This window comes from Carcharhinus amblyrhynchos, chromosome 7, assembly GCF_965287045.1.
Source record: "Carcharhinus amblyrhynchos chromosome 7, sCarAmb.v2.hapA, whole genome shotgun sequence".
NCBI lineage: Eukaryota > Metazoa > Chordata > Chondrichthyes > Carcharhiniformes > Carcharhinidae > Carcharhinus > Carcharhinus amblyrhynchos.
In genome coordinates, this window is record NC_137330.1 from 122,257,843 (window position 1) to 122,272,316 (window position 14,474).

The following is a 14,474-nucleotide window of genomic DNA, read 5'->3' on the forward strand; positions in this document are numbered from 1 at the left end:
GGTCCATTCAAAAGTCTGATAGTAGCAGGAAAGAAGCTGTTCTTCGTCGATTGGTACGTGATCTCAAACGTTTGTATTTTTTTCCCAATGGAAGAAGGTGGGAGCGACTACGTCCAGGGTGCGTGAGGTCCTTAATTATTCTGGCTGCTTTTCTGAGGCAGCGGGAAGTGCAGAGAGAGTCAATGGATGGGAGGCTTGATGGGAAAAATGTGGAGAGACAATGTGAAATGAAGGATATCATTCTCAAGATAGTGCAGGAGCAAAAGGACCGGGTGCGTAAATCATTGAAGATGGCAGGACAGGCTGAGAGAATGATTAATAAACCCCAGGATGTGGAATGCTTTATAAATAGAGGTATAGAGTATAAAAGCCAGGAGGCTATGATACACTTGTCCAAATTGGTTCAGCCTCAACCCGATTCTGAACACCACACTTTAGGAAGGATGTGGAGGTATCAGAGGAGGTATTGAGAGGAGATTTGATAGAGAAATTAAAAATCATGAAGGATCTAGACAAAGTATTTATGGAAAGCCTATTTTCTATTGTGGAAGGATCAAGAACCAGATGGCACAGATTTAAGGTGTTTGGCCAAAGAAGCAATGGTATTATGAGGAAAATCTCTCACAAAGCAAATGGTTAAGGTCTGCCGTGCACTGCTTGAGAAGGTGGTGGGGGCAGGTTCAATTGAAAAATTCAAGGAGGAACTGGATTACTATTTGAAAAGGAAGAATGTGCAGGCTTGAGGAGGAGGCAGGGGAGACTTCCTATCATTCAAAGAGGTAAAAGAAAAAGAGGAACTGTAAACAGTAATGATCACTACAGAAAAGTACTGGAATACTGATGGGACTCAAGGCTGACAAGCCCCTCAGATTAATGACCTATATCCTTGTTTTTAAAAGAAGTTCTGCAGAGAATATGGATGGATCCCAGTGGATTGGAATACTGCAAACGCCTAAGATCTGTCCTTGGGAAAATGTCAGAATCCATTGTTACGGAGGTAGAAAATCACAATACAATTACATAGAGCCAACAAAGTCAATTTTGTTGGACAAATGTGTTAGATTTCTATGAGGATTTGCAAGCAGGATGGTTGAAGGGAAATCAGTAGATGTAGTTCTTTGTGTTTCCAAAAGTCATTTGATAAGGTGACATAAAAAAGCTTAATACACTCATGGTGTTATATTAGCATGTGTAGAGGATTGATGAATTAACTGGAGATAGAGAGTTGGGATGAATAGGTCATTTCCACACTGTAACTAGTGGAGTGCCACTGGGATCGGTATTGGGGCCTCCATTATTTACGTTCTGTCACTTGTTTCCCCTTCCAAGTGAAGATTAGGGACCTTGCGGTGAAGGATCCTCTTGGGGAGAGTGATCATTATATGATGGAGTTTCTGGTGCAGATGGAGGAGGAGAAAGTGGGTTCCCGGACACGCGTACTTTGTTTGAACAGAGGGGAGTACGGTAGGATGAGAAGAATTGGCGAATGTGGACTGGGGGAGCGCGTTGGAGGGAGGGTCTGCTGAGGAGCAGTGGAGGATCTTTAAGGAGATCTTTCTTGGTGCTCAGCGGAAATTTATTCCGATGGTTAAAAAGGACAGTAGGAGGAGAGGTAATAAGCCGTGGATAACGAAGGAGGTGAAGGAAAGTGTTAAATTAAAAGCGGAGGAATTTAGAGTAGCTAAGAGTAGTGGGCGAGAAGAGGATTGGGAGAGGTTTAAATGTCAACAAAGATTGACAAAGAAGTTGATAAAGAAGGGTAGGAGAAACTATGAAGCTGGGCTAGCGCTTAATATAAAAAAGGATAGCAAGAGTTTTTATAAATACATAAAAAGGAAGAGGCTGGCTAGGGTGAACGTTGGTCCTTTAGAGGATGAGAAAGGGGACCTAGTGGTAGGGGATGGGGATATGGCTGAGGTATTGAATAACTTTTTTGTTTCTGTCTTCACGGAGGAGGACGTGAATAATTTGCCGGATGTTAGTGATGGAAAGGTGGTAGGACTGGAGGGTCTTAATGACATTACTGTTACTAGAGAGGTGGTGCTCGACAGACTGGAGGGGCTGATTGTGGACAAGTCCCCAGGACCGGATGGAATGCATCCGAGGGTTCTGAAAGAAATGGCGGAGGTGATAGTGGATGCCTTGGTGGTTATTTTCCAGACGTTGCTAGATTCCGGGGAAGTGCCGGAGGATTGGAAAACGGCTAATGTTACGCCGTTGTTTAAGAAGGGTGCCAGGCAAAAGGCGGGGAATTATAGGCCGGTTAGTTTAACGTCTGTGGTAGGTAAAATGTTAGAATCTGTCATTAAGGAGGAAATTGCGAGGCATCTTGAAGGGAACTGCTTGATAGAGCAGACGCAACACGGTTTCATTAAAGGGAAGTCGTGTCTGACAAATTTACTGGAGTTCTATGAGGATGTGTCTAGGGCAGTGGATAGAGGAGAGCCGGTGGATGTGGTCTTTCTGGATTTTCAGAAGGCGTTTGACAAGGTACCTCACAAGAGGTTATTGCAGAAGGTCGAGGGACATGGAGTTGGGGGTAGGGTGTTAGCGTGGATAGAGGATTGGTTGTCAAATAGGAGGCAGAGAGTGGGGGTCAACGGGTGCTATTCGGATTGGCAGATGGTGACTAGTGGAGTGCCCCAGGGGTCGGTGCTGGGGCCTCAGCTTTTTACCATTTATATAGATGATCTGGAGGAGGGAACCGAGTGTAGGGTGTCGAAATTTGCTGATGACACCAAGATTGGGGGAATGGCAAATTGTGCGGAGGGTGTGGAGAGTCTGCAGAAGGATCTAGATAGGCTGGGCGAATGGGCCAGGAAATGGCAAATGGAATTTAATGTTGGCAAGTGTGAGGTGGTCCACTTTGGTAGGAATAATGGTAGGAAGGATTATTACTTACGTGGCGAAAAACTGCAGCAGGCGACGGTGCAGAGGGACCTCGGGGTCCTTGTGCATGAGTCGCAAAAACCCAGCTTGCTGGCCTTCATAGCGAGGGGGATTGAATATAAAAGTAGGGAGGTCTTGCTGCGGCTGTATAGGGCATTGGTGAGGCCACAGCTGGAGTACTGTGTGCAGTTTTGGGCGCCGCACCTGCGCAAGGATATTTTGGCCTTGGAGGGAGTGCAGAGGAGGTTTACTAGGCTGATACCGGAGTTGAGGGGGTTGAACTATGAGGAGAGGCTGAATAAACTAGGCTTGTACTCGTTAGAGTTTAGAAGAATGAGGGGAGATCTCATTGAGATGTATAAGATGATGAATGGGATGGATAGGATAGAGGTGGAGAGACTCTTCCCGCTCAAAAAAGACAGTAGGACTAGGGGGCACAGCCTCAAGATAAAGGGGGGGTGGTTTAGAACGGAGTTGAGGAGGAACTTCTTCACTCAAAGGGTGGTGAATGTCTGGAATTCTCTGCCCGTTGAAGTGGTGGAGGCTACCTCGCTAAATATTTTTAAGACGCGGGTTGATGGGCTTTTGATAAGAGAGGGGATTAAGGGTTATGGGGAGAGGGCGGGAATGTGGAACTGAGCCACGACAGATCAGCCATGATCTTATTGAATGGCGGGGCAGGCTCGAAGGGCTAGATGGCCTACTCCTGCTCCTATTTCTTATGTTCTTAAGATGAACATGTTCATCATTTGAGGGGTTTGGTAAGGTTCTGGTGAATAGGTAAGTGACTTCTTAGGATGCTCTGCATCCAGAAGATCCTGCTGCAAATAGGACAGGATACTGTTGATGATTGTGTTGGATGGTTAATGGCTCGGCTTTTCTTGTTCTCGTTTTTTCTTTGTGCTTGCTTTTGAAGGAGGCTGTGCTATATTTCATTTAGTTGAGGTAAATGTAGCAATCCCAAATGTAGAATCCGAAGTGCAACATTTAGGGTGTCCTTGTAATACTTCCTATGACCACTAGGGCACACCCCACACAAGCACTCCTTGGAAGATTTGCATTGGTGGGTATTGGGTTTTCTGGCTACCTGACCAGCCAGACTCTGGGGCGTGGCTGCGCCGGGTCCAGAGACACGGCTGCATGCAGGCTGGGATGAGCACCTCAGTGTTTGGTATCTTGTGCTGCCATCTTATCTTCAAAAGGTTCAGAAGGCAGCTCAAGGGAATGTGGTTGAGCTCGGCATAATACTATTCTTTGTATTAATCTATTAAGGACTGGGTAAAGGGACCAACTGTTATTGCCAAATTTACTGACCAAACAAACCTAGATAAGAAAGCAAGTTGTGAAGGAAGCAAAAAAGTCTCCAAAGGGAAATAAATAGGAAAAATAAGTGGTTAAAAATGTCAGATGAATTGTAATGTGGGAAAATGTGAAGTTGTCCACTTTGGCAGGAGGAATAGAAAAGCAGAATGTTATTTAAATAGAAACTACAAAACATTGCACTTCAGAAGGGCTGTAGGTGTCCTTGAATATGAAGTACAAATCATTAGCGTACAAGTACAGCAAGTAATTAGGAAGGCAAAATGGCCTTTAATGCAAAGCTGATGGTGTATAAAAGGAGGGTGGTTTGACTACAGCTGCACAAGGCATTGATGAGAATACATCTTGAGCACTGTGTACAGTTTTGTTCTTACTTAAGAATGAGCAAGCTTGCAATGTTATAAGTATTTATTAGTGTCACAAGTAGGCTTACATTATATTACACGCTTTGGCGTCTGCTTGTGTACACTGAGCAAGAATTGAGCATGACCAGTGTGTCTTTCACACTGAGAGGGGAAACCGGAGCACTTGGAGGAAACCCATGCAGACACGGGGAGAATGTGCAGAGTCAGCACAAACAGTGACCCAAGCTGCGGCTCTGGTGTTGTGAAGCAATGGTGCTAACCATTATGTCATGTGCCACCCAATGGAAGGAGCTCAGAGAAGGTTCGCTGGTTAGATTGATGGCTTGGAGGTGTCTAATGGGAAAAGGCTGAGCAGGTGGAAACTTTCATTATTGGAGTTCAGAATGAAAGATAATCTCGTTGAAACAGGAGATTCTGAGGAGGCTTTACAAGGTCAATGCTTAGAGGGTGTTTCTGCTCAGGTTGGGGAAAGGTGAAGAGAATTTAGAACTATTCCCTGTTTAAGACAGAAATGAGGAAGAATTTGTTCCCTCAGAGGATTGTTTATGGAATTCTGTCCCCAGAGAGCAGTGGAGCCTGGGTTATTGAATACATTTAAGGTTGAGGTCCACAGATGTTGATCAGTAAGAGAATCGAGAGCTATGGAGGGCAGGCAGGGAGAGTGGAGTTAAGGGCACAACCAGATCAGCCATGATCTTTCTGAGTGACAGTATAGGTTCGAAGGGCCAAATGGTCTACTCCTGCTCCTATTTATTTCTGATCCTGAGATGAGCTAGCTCTGATGGGAACGTTATTTCCTAGTTCTAATTCCACCACCAACAGAAATGATTTCTCTCCATCTGGATTATGTAGTCCCTTAATCTTTATTCAAGAGAACACAAAGCAACTGTGCGATGCCTCCTTGGGATGTAATCATTAAATCCTGGAATAATTCTGGGGAATCTATGCTGTGTTCCTGCTCAGCCTTTTCTATGAACACTGCTCAAGATGTGGTCTTGTCATTGCTTGTGCAGTTGTAGTAAGACCGTCCTTTTATATGCCAACTGCTTTGCATTATAGGCCACCAGTCCTCCAGTGTTAGTGTAACCTTCCCATTGACTCCAATGTGAGGTCCAACTAAAGCGAAAAACCAGATCATAATTCCAACTGCTTTCTATTCCAGCTATGTGTGTGCATCCAACACCATACATCGTCTCTTTATCCCAGGAAATAGCCTCAATGTTGTCTACATTCTTCTCCCACCCACAAAAAAAGCACAGGGAGATCCCACAAAGAGTTATAAAGGTTTACAGCTTGCAAACAAGTCGATCGGCCCAACTTGTCCATGCCGCCCAGTTTTTACTGCTAAGCTACTCACAATTGCCCGCATTTGGCCTATATCCCTGTATACCCATCTTACCCATGTAACTGCCTAAATGCTTTTTAAAAGACAAAGTTGTACCCACCTCTATTACTGTCTCTGGCAGCTTATTCCGGACACTCACTAAAGAGTGTGCACCAAGAGCACCAAAGAGTTCCACAAATTCATCACTCTCTAGCTGAAGAAATTCCTCCTCATCTCTGTTTTAAAGGATCATCCCTTTAGCCTGAGATTGTGCCCTCTGGTTTTAGTTTTCCCTATCAGTAGAAGCAGCCTCTCCACATCCATTCTATTCAGGCCTCGCAGTATCCTGTAAAGTTCAATAAGATCCCCCTTCATCCTTTTAAACTCCGAGTACAGACCCAAAGTCCTCAACTGTTCTTCATATGACAAGCGCTTCATTCCAGGGATCCTCCTTGTGAACCTCCTCAGCACCCTTTCCAAGGCCAGCATATTCTTCCTTAGATATGGGGCCCAAAACTACTCTCTGTACTCCAAATGGGGTCTGATCAGAGACCTGCTCTTGTATTCTAGCCCTCTCGACATGAAAGCTAACATTGCATTTGCTTTCCTAACTGCCGACTGAACCTGCACATTAACCTTTAGAGAATCATGAACGTAGACTCTCAAGTCCCTTTGTGTTTCTGATTTTCTAAGCATTTTTCCATTTAGGAAATAGTCTATGCCTTCATTCCTCCTTCCAAAATGCATAACCTCACACTTTTCCACATTGTATTCCATCTGCCACTTCCACTTCTTTGCCCATTCTCCTATTCTGTCCAAGTCCCTTTGCATCCCCCATGCTTCCTCAATACTACCTGTCCCTCTACATATCTTTGTATCATATATAAACTTTAGCAACAGTGCCTTCAGTTCCTTCCTCTAAATTGTTAATGTATATTGTGAAAAGTTGTGGTCTCAGCACTGACCCCTGAGGCACACCACCAGTCACCAACTGCCCATCCTGAAAAAAACCCATTATCCCTACTCTCTGCCTTCTGCCAGTCAGCCAATCCATGCAGCACTTTGTCAAAGGTCTTCTGGAAATCTAAACAGATCACGTCTCCTTTATCAAACTTCCTTGTTACCTCTGAAAGAACTCTGTCAGACATGACCTCCCCTTGACAAAGCCGTGCTGACTCAGTCCTACTTTATCATGCACTTCCAAGTACTTTGTGAGCTTAGCTTTATTAATAAGAAGATAAGAACGAGGAGCAGGAGTAGGCCATCTGGCCCCTTGAGCCTGCTCCGCCATTCAATAAGATCATGGCTAATCCTTTTGTGGACTCAGCTCCATTTACCCGCTCGCTCGCTCACCATAACCCTTAATTCCATTACTGTTCAAAAATTTATCTATCCTTGACTTAAATGAGGTAGCCTCAACTACTTCACTGGGCAGGGAATTCCACAGATTCACAACCCCTTATGTGAAGAAGTTCCTCCTCAACTCAGTCCTAAATCTGCTTCCCCTTATTTTGAGGCTGTGTTCCCTATTTCTAGTTTTATCACCAGTGGAAACAACTTCCCTGCTTCTATCTTATCTATTCCCTTCATAATCTTACATGTTTCTAAAAGATCTCCCCTCGTTCTTCTGAATTTCAATGAGCATAGCCTCAGTCTGTCCTCATAAGCTAACCCTCTCAACTCCGGAATCAACCTAGTGAATCTCCTCTGTACCCTCTCCAGTGTCAGTATATCCTTTCTCAAGTAAGGAGACCAAAACTGTACACAGTATTCCAGGTGTGGCCTCACCAGCACCTTATACAGCTGCAACATAATCTCACTGTCTTTAAACTCCATCCCTCCAGCAATAAAGGACAAAATTCCATTTGCCGTCTTAATTACCTGCTGCACCTGCAAACCAACTCCTTGAGATTCCTGTACAAGGACACCCAGGTCCCTCTGCACAGCAGCATGTTGCAATTTTTTACCATTTAAATAATAATCCATTTTGCTGTTGTTCCTATCAAAATGGATGATCTCACATTTACCAATATTGTAGTCTATCTGCCAGACCCTCATCCACTCACTTAGATTATCTATATCCCTAATGGACTCTAAAATCTTGCCAATGACCAAAGTCAGGCTAACCAGCCTATAATTTCCTGTCTGCTACCTCCCTCCCTTCTTAAACAATGGTGTTATATTAGTTCCTTTCCAGTTCTCTGGTACCCTCCCTGTCTCCAGTGATTGCTAAAAGATTACCATCAATGCCTCACACAATTTCCTCAGCTATCTCTTTTAGATCCCTAGGGTGTGGTCCATCCAGTCCAGGTGATTTATCCAACTTCAGATCTTTTAGTTTCCCCAGAATCATCACCTTAGTGATGGCCACTATACTCACCCCTGACTTTCCTGGAGCTCTGGCATTCCACTGGTGCCTTCACTGTGAAGACTGAAGCAAAGTAACTGTTCATTTCCTCTGCCATTGCTTTGTTTTCCTATTATTACTTCTCCAGTCTCATTTTCTAGTGGTCCAATGGCTATTTTTCCTTCTCTTTTATATCTTGAAAAAAAAAAGTCTTCCTATCTTCTTTTATATGACTAGCTAGTTTACACTCATTTCATCTTGTCCCCCTTATTGCTTTTTTAGTTATCGTCTGCTCACTTTTAAAGCTTCCCAATCCTCTGGCTTCCTATTAATCCATGCCACTTTGTATGCTTTTTCTTTTGCTTTTATGCTGACTGTGACTTCCCTTGTCAGCCATGGATGCCTCGTCCTCCCCTTAGCGTGTTTCCTCATCCTTGGGATGAATTTCCAGAACTGTACACAGTATTCCAAGTGTGGCCTTTCATCTTGTATAAGTTCAACAAGATCATAAAGTCATAGAGGTTTACAGCATGGAAACAGGCCCTTTGGCCCAACTTGTCCTGCCACCCATTTTTTAAAAACCCCTAAGATAATCCCAATTGCTTGCATTTGGCCCATATCCCTCTATATCCATCATACTAAATGCTTTTTGAAAGATAAAATTGTACCCGATTCTACTACTACCTCTGGCAGCTTGTATCAGACACCCACCACCCTCTGTGTGAAAAAATTGCCCCTCTGAACACTTTTGTATCACTCCCCTCTCACCTTAAACCTATGTCCTCTAGTTTTAGACTCACCTACTGTTGGGAAAAGATATTGACTATCTACCTTGCCTATGCTCCTCATTATTTTATAAACTTCTATAAGTTCACCCCTCAGCCTCCTACACTCCAGAGAAAAAAGTCTATTCAGCCTCTCCTTATAACTCAAATCATCAAGCCCCAGTGGCATCCTAGTAAATTTTTTTGCACTCTTTCCAGTTTAATAATATTCTTTTTATAAAAGGATGACCACAGAATTGCACACAGTATTCCAAGTGTGGCCTTACCAATGTCCTGTACAACTTCAAAAAGATGTTCCAACTCCTGTATTCAATGTTCTCACCGATGAAACCAAGCATGCTGAGTGCCACCTTCACCACTCTGTCCAGCTGTGACTCCGCTTTCAAGGAACTATGAACTTGTACCCCTAGATCTCTTTGTTCTGTAACTCTCTCCAACGCCCTACCATTAACTGAGTAAATCCAGCCCTGGTTCAATCTACCAAAATGCATCACCTCGCATTTGTTTAAATTAAACTCCATCTGCCATTTGTCAGCCCACTGGCCCAATTGATCAAGATCCTGTTGCAGTTGGAGATAACTTCCTTCATTGCCCAGTATGCCACCAATCTTGGTGTTATCTGCAAACTTACTAACCGTGCCTCCTATATTCTCATCCAAATCATTAATATAAATCACAATAACAGTGGACCCAGCACTGACCCCTGAGGGACACCACTGGTCACAAGCCTCCAGTTTGAAAAACAATTCTCTACAATTACCCTCTGTCTTCTGTCATCAAGCCAATTTTGTATCCATTTAAATATCTCACTCTGAATCCCATGAGATTTAACCTTAAGCAACAGCCTACCATGCGGTATCTTGTCAAACGCCTTGCTAAAGTTCATGTAAGTAATGTCAACTGTACTGTCCTCATCTTGATTACCCCTTCAAAAAACTCAATCAAATTTGCGAGATATATTTCTCCATTCCCAAATCGATGCTGACTGTCCGTAATTAGTCCTTGCATCTATAAATGTCTGTAGATCCTGTCTGTCAAAATACCTTCCAACAATTTACCCATCACAGATGTGGGGCTCACTGGCCTGTAATTCCCAGGCTTTTCCCTGCAGTCCTTAAACAAAGGCACGAGATTTGTAACTCTCCAATCTTCAGATACCTCACCTGCGGCTGTCGATAATTCAAATATCTCTGCTAGGGGAAGCACAATTGCCCCCCTAGCCTCTCACAGGATCCTGGGATACATTTCATTAGGTCCCAGAGATTTATCTATCTTGATGCGCTTTAAGACTTCCAGCACCACCTCCTCTGTAATATGTACACTCATCAAGACATCACTATTTATTTCCCCAAGTTCCCTAACATCCATGCTTTTCTCAACAGTAAATAACTATGAGAAATATTCATTTAGGACTTTGCCCATCTGTTGTGGATCTGCACATAGATGATCTTGTTGATCCTGAAGAGGCCTTACTCTTTCACCCTTTATGTATTTGTAGAAGCTCTTTGCTTTGGCACATAAGGCAAAGGAGAATCCAATCTTGTGTCCCATTTTTGCCCTCCTGATTTCTCTCTTAATTCTACTCCCACACCCCTATACTCTTTAAGGGATCCACGAGATCTCAGCTGCCTACGCAGGTCATATCTTTCCTCCTTTTGGGTCAGGGCCTCAATGTTCTGAGCCATCCAGGCTTCCCCACTTCCACCAACCTTGCCCTTCACTCTATGAGGAATCTGCTTACACTGAACCCTGGTTAATACACTTTTTAAAGTCTCCCACTTACCAGACATCCCTTTCCTCATGTGTTCCTGCTGTTGTACACCAGCCATTACTCGATATTGCCCCCCTTGTTCTACCCCCAGCACTTTGTCTCTCCGTCCCCCCTCCCCGCCCCCCACTCCCCGGCAGTCCGCCGCACCCCCACCCCCTCTCCCTGGCACTCCGCCGGTCCCCACCCCCTCCCCCCCGTAACTCCGTTCTACCCCATATCCTGCCCTGATCCCTCTCCATCAGTGTGTGTGTACAGCTCCAATCCCTGGCTGAGCTTGTTGTGTATTTTCCCTCTGACAGGTACAGCATTACCAGGCACACCAACCATCCCAATTGGGCAGCTGCAGCAGCATTCCCTGTCCATCCAGGGTCAACAGGGGCAGGTGGTGACCAGTCAGTCGCAGCAAGGACAACAGACCGTATTTCGCTTCCCAGCTTCTGCAGGTGGACAGATTGTCTCCATCCCAGGCGAGTGTCTTTGTGTTGGTCACTGATGATCTGTCCTACTGCTGTTGGGATGCTCAATATTCCAACTGAAAGCACAGTGAGGGAGGAATGCCATGCAGAGGGCTGGACATCACTTCAGTATCAGTGAAATGGAGGGAGGATGGCTTAGGGAGGGCAGAGAGTGTGAGAGAGAGAGAAACTAAGAGAGAAGGCTTTGGGATGGGGATTAAGGAGTGGTGATGAGAGGGACATGAGGGAGAGAGAAATGGTGAGGACCTGGGAGGGAGAGGAAGTGCACAGGAGAGGGTGGAGAGATGGGAGGCAGTGACACGGTGGTACAGTGGTTAGCATCACAGCGTCAGAACCCAGATTTGATTCCCAACTTGGATCACTGTCTGTGTGGGTTTCCTCTGGCTACTCCAATTTCCACTCAAAATTTCCAAAAGATGTGCTGGTTAGGTGCATTGGCCATGCTAAATTCTCCCTCGGTGTACCCGAACAAACACCAGAGAATGATGACCAGGGGAATTTCACAGTAGCTTCATTGGGGTGTTAATGTAAGCCTACTTGTGACACTAATAAATAAACTTAAAACCGATTTTTGAAGATAGCAGGTCAGATAGATGAGATTAAGAAGGCATGTGGAATACTTGCACTTATTAGTTGAGATGTAAGAACATAAGAAATAGGAGCAGGAGTAGGCCATCTGGCCCCTCGAGCCTGCCCCGTCATTCAATAAGATCATGGCTGATCTGTCGTGGCTCAGTTCCACATTCCCGCCCTCTCCCCATAACCCTTAATCCCCTCTCTTATCAAAAACCCATCAACCCTCTTCTTAAAAATATTTAGCGAGGCAGCCTCCACCACTTCAACAGGCAGAGAATTCCAGAGATTCACCACCCTTTGAGTGAAGAAGTTCTTCCTCAACTCCGTTCTAAACCGCCCCCCCCTTTATCTTGAGGCTGTGCCCCCTAGTCCTACTGTCCTTTCTGAGCGGGAAGAGTCTCTCCACCTCTATCCTATCCATCCCATTCATCATCTTATACGTCTCAATGAGATCTCCCCTCATTCTTCTAAACTCTAACGAGTACAAGCCTAGTTTATTCAGCCTCTCCTCATAGCTCAACCCCCTCAACTCCGGCATCAGCCTAGTAAACCTCCTCTGCACTCCCTCCAAGGCCAAGATATCCTTGCGTAAGTACGGCGCCCAAAACTGCACACAGTACTCCAGCTGCGGCCTCACCAATGCCCTATACAGCTGCAGCAAGACCTCCCTACTTTTATATTCAATCCCCCTCGCTATGAAGGCCAGCATCCCATTCACCTTCCTGACCACCTGCTGCACCTGCAAGCTGGGTTTTTGCGACTCATGCACAAGGACCCCGAGGTCCCTCTGCACCGCCGCCTGCTGCAGTTTTTCTCCACGTAAGTAATAATCCTTCCTACCATTATTCCTACCAAAGTGGACCACCTCACACTTGCCAACATTAAATTCCATTTGCCAGTTCCTGGCCCATTCGCCCAGCCTATCTGGATCCTTCTGCAGACTCTCCACACCCTCCGCGCAATTTGCCTTTCCACCAATCTTAGTGTCATCAGCAAATTTCGACACCATACACTCGGTTCCCTCCTCCAGATCATCTATATAAATGGTAAATAGATGAGGCCCCAGCACCGACCCCTGAGGCACTCCACTAGTCACCATCCGCCAATCCGAATAGCACCCATTGACCCCCACTCTCTGCCTCCTATCTGACAACCAGTCCTCTATCCACGCTAACACCCTACCCCCAACTCCATGTCCCCTGACATTCTGCAATAACCTCTTGTGAGGTACCTTGTCAAACGCCTTCTGAAAATCAAGAAAGACCACATCCACCGGCTCTCCTATATCCACCGCCCTAGACACATCCTCATAGAACTCAAGTAAGACACGACTTCCCCTTAACGAAACCGTTCTGCGTCTGCTCTATCAAGCAATTCCCTTCAAGATGCCTCGCTATTTCCTCCTTGATGACGGATTCTAACATTTTACCCACAACAGACGTTAAACTAACCGGCCTATAATTCCCCGCCTTTTGCCTGGCACCCTTCTTAAACAACGGCGTAACATTAGCCGCTTTCCAATCTTCCGGCACTTCCCCGGAATCCAGCGATGTCTGGAAAATAACCACCAAGGCATCCACTATCACCTCCGCCATTTCTTTCAGAACCCTCGGATGCATTCCATCCGGTCCTGGGGACTTGCCCACAATCAGCCCCTCCAGTCTGTCGAGCACCACCTCGCTAGTAACAGTAATGTCATCGAGACCCTCCAATCCTACCACCGTTCAGGGAGCTCATGCTGGAAGTGTATAAAACACTGGTTAGGCCATAGCTGGGGTACTGTGTGCAATTCTGGTCACCACATTATGGAGGATGTAATTGCAGAGATGTTGAGGAGGTTTACCAGGATGTTGCCTGGGCTGGAGGGACTGAGTGTGAGGAGAGATGGGATAGGCTGGGATCGACTTCCTTGGAGCAGAGAGGGAGCTGGTGGAGGTGAATGAAGCTATGGAGTGGCCTAGATAGAATGAACAGGAAGGCACATTGTCTGTTTGTGGAGAGGTCAAAACCAGGGGGTATTGATTTAAGATAAGAGGCCAAGAGGGAAGTTGAAGATAAACTTTTTCTTACAGAGGGCTGCTGAAAGGATGGTTGAATCAGAAACTCTCGTAACGTTTAAGATGTATTTAGATATTCACTTGTGTCCCATAACCTTCAGGACTATGGCCAAGAAAATAGAACTGGTGTAGTCAGATTTTTATTGACTGGCACGGACATGATGGGCTGAGTGGCCTCCTTCATGTTGTAAACATCTGTGAATCTAAAAAAAGTGTCACATCTTTCATATTCTCAGGAGTTCTACAGATAGTTCTCAACCAGTAAAATGCTTTTGGAATGTAATGACAAGCAGTACCTTGGTTTGTTCTGTTAGTGATGTGCTAAGTTGAAGATGCTACATTATTGCAGGAGTGTCACGGTCAGTTACAGTTCCTCAAGTTAGCAATGACAGGGGGATGACTCTGGTTCACTTGTCTTGGTTTGATACCAAACTATAGCCACAAGAGGGTGCTTTTTCCTAAGATTTAAGGAAGACACATTGTCCTTTGACTACTTGCATTACAGTACTAAGATTATAGACTATGGTCGCAGCTAAAAAGTACACACATCAATAACAATAATCT

The 14,474-nt window shown here is 45.1% G+C and overlaps 1 protein-coding gene across 3 annotated transcripts in view; it reads left to right on the top strand.

Annotated features, from left to right (window-relative positions):
* The window catches only part of LOC145345259 (serum response factor-like), a 137,359-nt gene that overhangs the window by 63,331 nt on the left and 59,554 nt on the right, over window positions 1-14,474 (top strand). For 2 of the 3 annotated variants that reach the window (XM_080193067.1, XM_080193068.1), the window contains exon 4: window positions 11,101-11,268. The exons of the other annotated variant lie outside the window; for it this stretch is intronic. In XM_080193067.1, the coding sequence (XP_080049193.1) occupies window positions 11,101-11,268 (168 nt within the window). The remainder of the gene's footprint in view (window positions 1-11,100; window positions 11,269-14,474) is intronic. 3 annotated transcript variants of the gene reach the window in all.